The sequence below is a fragment of the Wolffia australiana genome, chromosome 11, assembly GCF_029677425.1.
Source record: "Wolffia australiana isolate 7733 chromosome 11, ASM2967742v1".
NCBI lineage: Eukaryota > Viridiplantae > Streptophyta > Magnoliopsida > Alismatales > Araceae > Wolffia > Wolffia australiana.
In genome coordinates this window covers 6,592,796-6,600,186 of record NC_135845.1, presented here as the reverse complement: position 1 = coordinate 6,600,186, position 7,391 = coordinate 6,592,796, and the positions used below count along the sequence as shown (strand labels likewise).

At 57.9% G+C, this 7,391-nt stretch overlaps 2 protein-coding genes across 2 annotated transcripts; one reads left to right on the top strand and one right to left on the bottom strand.

The window, feature by feature from the left end:
- Nucleotides 1–556: 556 nt before the first annotated feature.
- Nucleotides 557–1,187, top strand: LOC144709685 (uncharacterized). The gene has a single exon (XM_078583299.1). It carries the CDS (start codon nt 557–559, stop codon nt 1,088–1,090), a length of 534 nt encoding a protein of 177 aa, XP_078439425.1. The 3' UTR covers nt 1,091–1,187.
- A 3,858-nt stretch (nt 1,188–5,045) lies between these two features.
- Nucleotides 5,046–6,290, bottom strand: LOC144709056 (uncharacterized). The gene has a single exon (XM_078582462.1). It carries the CDS (start codon nt 6,288–6,290, stop codon nt 5,046–5,048), a length of 1,245 nt encoding a protein of 414 aa, XP_078438588.1.
- Nucleotides 6,291–7,391: the final 1,101 nt, after the last annotated feature.

Genomic DNA, 7,391 nt, shown 5'->3' with positions numbered 1-7,391 from the left:
GATGGTGCCGGCGCTGCTGGCTATCGGCCTCGCCTTCGTCGTCTTCGCCGCGGGCTCGGGCGGCCAGCCCGCGACCGCGCCTCCCCCCTCGCCGGCCGCGTCCGCCCCGGGCCCGGCGCCACCGCCGTCGGGCCCGTCGGAGGCCGCGCTGGCCAGGTGCTCTCGAGCCTGGGCTTCCGAGAGCTGGCCGCGGTCTCGAGCCTACCTCCCGCCTCGCTCGCCGCCTGGTCCGGCGAGCCCATCACCGTCTTCGCGCCCCCCGACGACGCCATCCGGTCTTGCCGCGCCGGCTGCGCCCCGGCCCGGCTCGTCTCGGACCACGTGGCGCGGGGGCTCTTCCCGCTGGCGCGGCTCTCCTCGGCCGCGGGCGCGGAGCTGGAGACGGCGAGGCCGGGGCGCTGCCTGGCCATCGCGGGCGCGGGCGCGGGCGCGGTCTCGGCGGGCGGGTCGCGGGTCTCGCGGGCGGACCTGTTGCGCGACGGGGGGGGGGTGGTGCACGGGGTGGAGGGGCTGGCGGGCGCGGCGGGGTGCGCGCGGGCGGAGGGGGACGGCGGCGATGGTGCGGGACGCGATGGGGGAGCTCAAGGAGGCGGGCTTCGGGGTGCTGGCGCTGGCCATGCGGGTCAAGTTCGCGGAGCTGGCGGCGCTGGAGAGCGCGACGGTGTTCGCGGTGGACGACGCGGCGATCTTGGGCGGGGGGGCGCACGCGTACGTGGGCAGCGTGCGGTTCCACGTGGTGCCGAACCGGCGGCTGGGGGGCGCCGAGCTGCGGCGGCTGCCGGAGGGCACGCTGCTGCCGACGCTGGCGCGGGGGGAGCAACTGGTGGTGACCCGGCAGGCGGGGGGGTCCGAGTCGGGGGAGGTGCGCGTCAACTACGTGCCGGTGACGAGGGCGGACGTGGTGCTCAATCCCAGGGTGGCCGTGCACGCCGTCTTCTTGCCCTTCCCGCACCTTCTCCCCGCCGACCTCTCCTTGCTCGCCGCCGCCGCCTCCGCCGCCTCCGCCGCCCGCCCGCCGGCCCCCCCGCCCGCCACCTGCGACGCCGCCAACGGTCCCTCGGGGGGGTGCCCCAACGGACACTCTCCCTGACGGCGTCCATCCTCGATTTCTTCCGTTCTTGAGATCCCACGATTGCGCCTGCCGCCTGGAATAATCACTTCTGGTTTTTAACGCAACTGTCGCCTGGTCTTTAAGCTTTTTTAGAGAAAACATCAACTTCAGCTTAAAATGTAAGAGCTTCTCAAGAAAGTAATTTTTTGTTACTAAAATGATTATTCGAATGATTAGAATATCGGTAAAGTGATCAACCTCCTGAGAGCTTTAACAGGGGGGCGGCTAGATTGAGTCTTCATCATCCTCTTAAACCCTCTTCAGAAAAAAATAAAAAGTTGGGCGCTTACTACAAAACGTCCCGAACTCCGTTTTTCGTTCAAAAAGTAGCACAAACTTTTAGTTTTGTTCAAAATTTAGCACGCGCCAATCTGAAGACGCCATTTGGCGTCTTCTTTTTTTTGTTTGCCAGCGATGGTCCAGAAGCTGACGTGGAGTCCACCTGGTAGCCAGGTAGACTCCACGATGGCATCCACGCCAGGTGGACTCCACGTCAGCTTCTGGACTTCGCTGGCCGTTGCCGCCGTTGCCGCCGCTGCCCGTCGCGGACGGCCACCGCGGGCGCCCGTCTCTGGCCGCCGCCGCCCGTCGCCGCCCGCTGCCGCCGCCCCTCGCCGCCCGCCGCCGTCGCCCGTCGCCGGCCGTCCGTCTTTTTCTCGCCCTCGCTCACCCTTCCCGTTTTCTCCTTCTCATCGTCTCTCCCTCTCTCCACTCGTTCTCTCTCTCTTGACCTCTCTCCCCTGTCAGATACTCGTCGGAGAAAACGACGTGGTTGGACGTCGCCGGCGAGATCACCTTCAAGCACCAATGACACAAGAAGAAGAAAGGCTCTTGGAACTCAGAAAACATATATTAAAAAGAACTGATTACATCGTCTTAAATAGAGGAGCAGAAGCGGAAGTTAAAATAACTTCCTTTCCCACGTTCTGCTCACATGGGTTGACGTGGAGAAATTCCCGCATAACCGTGGAGTTATGCGTCCACGTTTCCACGTGCAAAGGTCACCTTGACAATCTCCTCCTGAGCTTTGCTGTGCTCATGTTGGACATCGACGAGGCCAATCATGGTGCGAAACTCATGGAACTTGCCTTTTCCAAGCGGCTTCGTCAAAATGTCGCTTAACTGTTCTTCACTTCTGATAAAATCCACGCTAATCTGTCCCTTCTCTACTGATTCCCGGACAAGATGATACTTTACTTCAATGTGTTTGCTGCGCCCATGGAGAACTGGATTCTTGATCAGTGCGATGGCAGATGTGTTGTCCACCCTCGGTGTTGGTACGCAGGGTTGAGCCCTGCATTCCTCCTAGCATCCGCGCGAGCCACAAGCCTTGACAGACAGCATTGGCAGCCGCAATGTACTCCGCCTCACAACTAGACTGAGCCACCACCTTTTGCTTCATCGATTGCCAAGTAATGGGGCTGCTGGCTAAGAAGAAAATGACTCCAGTTGTGCTCTTTCGAGCATCAACATCACCGGCGAAGTCACTATCACTGAACCCTGTCAGCTGGACCTCCTTCTTCTTCTTTCTTTCGAACATGAGACCCCAGCTCTTGGTTCCAGCTACATAGCGGAGAATTTGCTTCACAGCTGCCATGTGATCCTTTCGTGGCTCCTCCAAAAACCGACTAACATAGCCAACTGCAAAAGCAAGATCTGGACGAGTATTGACCAGATACCTGAGACTCCCACGATGCTTCTGCGTTGTAGCATCAACTAGTGGTTCCTCGCTTCTCTTGCTCAGCTTCAGACGTAGCCATTGGTACTTGACAAGGATTACAACCTGTCATGCCGCTCCTCTCCAAAATCTTGGCGGCGTAGGCTCTTTGGCTGATCGAGATGCCCCTCGTGTTCTGCTTCACTTCAATGCCGAGGTAGTAGCGAAGCAGGCCGAGGTCGCTCATCCGAAATGCGTCAGCCATCTCCTTCTTGAACTTCTTGATGTCGTCGCACTGGCGCCGATGATGACTAGGTCGTCAACATATACTCCCACCACCAACTACGCATTTGCTCTCCGCTTGGTGTAGATAGCATGCTCCAAGGGACTCCTCCTGAATCCGAACGACGTTAGCGTATTGTCCAGCTTCGCGTTCCAGGCCCTTGGCGCTTGATGCAAGCCGTAGAGCGCCTTCTTCAGCTTGAGCACCTTGTGTTCGTTGCCGGCAATAATGAAACCAGCAGGTTGCTCCACGTACACCTCTTCTTGGAGATCACCATTCAAGAATGCCGACTTCACGTCCATGTGATGCACCTCCCACCCCTCGTGCGCCGCGAGAGCGATGAGAAGGCGCACCGTGTCGAGCTGTGCCACAGGAGCGAACACCTCGTCGTAGTCGATCCCCTGGCGCTGCGCGTAGCCTTTCGCCACAAGACGTGCTTTGTACTTCACCACGGCTCCGCTTTCATCTCGCTTCACCTTGTACACCCACTTTAACCCGATCGCTCGATGACCGTGCGGGAGATCGACAAGGGACCAGGTGCGGTTCTCCTCGATTGATGCCATCTCCTCCTCCATAGCCTTCTTCCAGCTTGGATTGCGTTCTGCCTCAGCAAAGGAAACAGGTTCATCAGAACTTACAGCATGCAGCTCCTCTGCAATTGATGCCCGTGATGCAAGCCCATGCGGAGAAGCCGGCCCGATGATGTCGTTGATGTTGCGGAAGCGGAGTGGTGCATCATCACCGTGATCAGCATCCAGGTTGTCAATACAAACATGGGGTGGAGTGGCGAACTCCGCCTCTCCTCCATCTTCGATCGGTGTTGCTCCCCTCTAGAGTGCAGGCGATGGAGACATTTGCTCAAGTTGCGCCGCATCATCCTCCGCACGCGTCTGATTCCCGATGGTATACTCCACCATGAAACCGTTGCTGCCCTCCTCGCCTGATTCTGCACCGTTGCACCAGTTCCATTGAGCATTTTCATCGAAGACCACGTCTCGTGTCGCATGGACACGCTTTGTGGTGGGATCATAAACACGATAGGCTTTTGATCCACGCTCGTAGCCGATGAAGATCATCTTGCGGCGCGGTCTCGAGTTTCTTGAGATGTGGCGTTGTGTTCGACGTGGCGATGCAGCGAACACCCTCAGATGGTGCACTGCCGGCTTCTTCCGTGCCACGCCTCGAATGGCGTCATACCATCCACACTCTTTGTTGGGCACCGGTTCAGGATGTATACAGCAGTTGCTACTGCCTCACCCCACAGCCAGTCCGGTAGCCCCTTCGCCTTGAGCATGCTCCTTGCAGTTGCTACCACCGTACCATTTCTGCGCTCGACGACCCCATTCTGCTGCGGGCTGTATGGCGCTGTGAGTTGACGATGAATGTCTTCTCTCGTGCAGTACTCCGCAAACTCGTGTGAGGTGAATTCGCCGCCTCGATCGGTACGGAGCGCTCCCATCTTCAGTCCGGACTCGCCTTCTGCCCAAGCCTTGATCTCCTTGATGGCCGCTGCAGCACGATCCTTTGAAGACATCATGGCCACCCACATGTACCGGCTTCAATCATCCACAAGTAGAAGGAAATACTTGCTGCCGTTGGGTGTCGCCGGTGCAAGTGGACCACACAAGTCGCCGTGTACTAGCTCCAGAATGCGCTGCGCGCGATACTCGCCCTGCTCAGGAAACGGCGACCGCTTTTGTTTGCCGGCGAGACATGCCTCACATAACTGGTCCACCCGACCAACTTCTGGAAACCCACGCACGAGCTCCTCCTGAGCCATCTTCCTCAGGGCAGCCATGTTGACATGGCCAAAGCGCGCGTGCCATCTCCAGGCTTCCTCGTCGAGCTTCGTCGCCAAGCACACTGGCCGAATCAGCTTGACGTGGAGGATGTACAGCCGGTTCTCTCCGCGCATCACCTTTGTTAGGAGCCGTCCACCTGGTTCATGGATCTTCATTGCCCCCTTCTCGATGTCGACTTGATACCCGGCCTCGTCAAGTTGACCGACGCTGATGATGTTCGTCGTCAATCGGGAATGAAATACACCCCTCCGAAAGACCGGTGCTCGCCATTCTTGCACTGGAACATGACAGTCCCTCGACCTTTGATCTGTGCCACCGAGTGTCCGCAAACGCATCGACCGAGCACTCCGCCTCCAGCTCGGTGAAGGCCATACGGGAACCTGACATGTGGTTCGTGGCACCCGTGTCCAAGACCCACATTTCTTCATCACGTGGTTCCTTGTCTCCAAGATGGGCGAACACCTTCTCTTCCTGCAACTGGATCTGTGTCGGGGCGTGGAGTGGAGTGGAGGTTGGTACCGGAGATGTCGATATGACCGGGGTTGACTCCACAAAAAATAGTGAAGCCCCCTCCTCTTCTTGGACGACGTGGGCCTGCTCCTTCTTGGACTTTGAGCGGCACTCACGAGCCCAGTGGCCCAACTTCCCGCATTTTCTGCACTCATCGTTGGACCGGCCAGAGTTGCCCGACGAAACCTTCTCGTTGCCTCGGGCTGGCCCACGCCCACGTCTGCCACGGCGTGCTGAGTTGCTGCTTCCTCTGCCAACATACTGCTTCTTTTGGCGCGCATTCCACTCCTCCTCCGTCAGGTACAGCTTGCCCTCGTGGTGCATCGACGACGGCGTCTCTTCAAAGGCATCCTCCGCCGCCTTGAGCCGGCCCGTCAGATCCGCAACAGTGAGTGTTGATACGTCAAGCAACGTAGTGATAGCGACCACGATCTGCCTGAAACGTTGGGGGACACTACGAATTATTTTCTCAACCACTTGCGTCTCTTCGATTTTGTCGCCGAGAGTGGTGAGAGTCGACGCCATGCTGTTGAGACGAAGCGCGTAGTCCTCAACAGACTCTCCCTCCTTGAAAGTCGCCAAGTCGAACTGTCGCCGCAAGTTCTGAGCCGACATCTTCCTCACACGGTCATCACCGATCCGCATGGTTGCGATAGCTTCCCATGCTTCCTTGGCCGTCTCCTTCTCTGCAATCACCGGCCACATCTCCGATGGCACGGCACTGCAGAGCACGTCGACCACCTGCATTTCTTCATAGGGTTCGGCGCCGCCTTCCTCGATGGCGCTCCAAAGCTGCCGGGCCTTAAGCTTCACCCTCATGAGAAGCGCCCATTCTGAGTAGTTGGTCTTGGTGAGCATCGGAAACCCGGTCCCGGCGCTCACCTCACGAATCACCCTCTGCACGATGCCGTCCTTCCTTCCAGCCATCAGTGCGTGTTGATTGCGCGGTCACGATTCTAGCGGCTACACACTGCCACGATCGACTCCCTGCCCGCAACCCTGGCTCTGATACCACTTGTCAGATACTCGTCGGAGAAAACGACGTGGTTGGACGTCGCCGGCGAGATCACCTTCAAGCACCAATGACACAAGAAGAAGAAAGGCTCTTGGAACTCAGAAAACATATATTAAAAAGAACTGATTACATCGTCTTAAATAGAAGAGCAGAAGCGGAAGTTAAAATAACTTCCTTTCCCACGTTCTGCTCACATGGGTTGACGTGGAGAAATTCCCGCATAACCGTGGAGTTATGCGTCCACGTTTCCACGTGCAAAGGTCACCTTGACATCCCCCTCTCCTGCTCCTTCTCTCTCCCTCTCTCCACTCGTTCTCTCTCTCTCTTTCTCGTTCTCTCTGTCTCTCATCCCCTCTCTCTTTCTCGTTCTCTCTGTCTCTCATCCCCTCTCTCTTTCTCGTTCTCTCTCTTTTCGCCTTCTCTCTCTTTCTCGTTCTCTCTTTCTCTCATCTCCTCTGTCTCCCTTGCTCTCTCTCCTCTCCGTCTCACCCTCGCTCCTGCTAGTTCTCTCCCTCTCTCTTTGTCTCTCGTGCTCTCTGTCTCATTCTTCCACTTGTTCGCTCTCCCTCTCCCCACATTTCTTAACACCTCCCTCTCGCCCTCTCCCCCGCTCTCTCCCTCTCGTTTTCTTTTCCTCTCCGTCTCTGTCTCTCTGTCTCTCCCTGTCTCTGTCTCTTTGTCTCTCTGTCTCTCTGTCTCTCTGTCTCTCTCTCTCTCTCTCCCGCTACTGATGTAGCCCTCTGTCTCGCTCGTTCTCTTCTGCTCTCTCCCCGTATCTCTCTCCCTCGTTCCGGTCTCACCCTCCCTCTCGTTTGCTCTCCCTCGCTCCTATATCCCCATCTCTCCCGCTCTCACTCTCTCCCTCCCGTTTTATTTCTCCCTATTTCTATCCTACTCTCCCATTCCTCCCTCCCTTCCTCTCTCTGCCACCGGCTCTCCCTCTGCTTTCGCAAGGCCCTCTCACTCTTGCCCTCTTGCCCTCTCTCTCACCGTCTCTCCTGCTCACCCTCTCC

Coding starts and splice junctions, on each gene's coding strand:
- LOC144709685 (XM_078583299.1), top strand. CDS start 557: ATGGTGCGGGACGCGATGGGGGAGCTCAAGGAGGCGGGCTTCGGGGTG.
- LOC144709056 (XM_078582462.1), bottom strand. CDS start 6,290: ATGGCTGGAAGGAAGGACGGCATCGTGCAGAGGGTGATTCGTGAGGTG.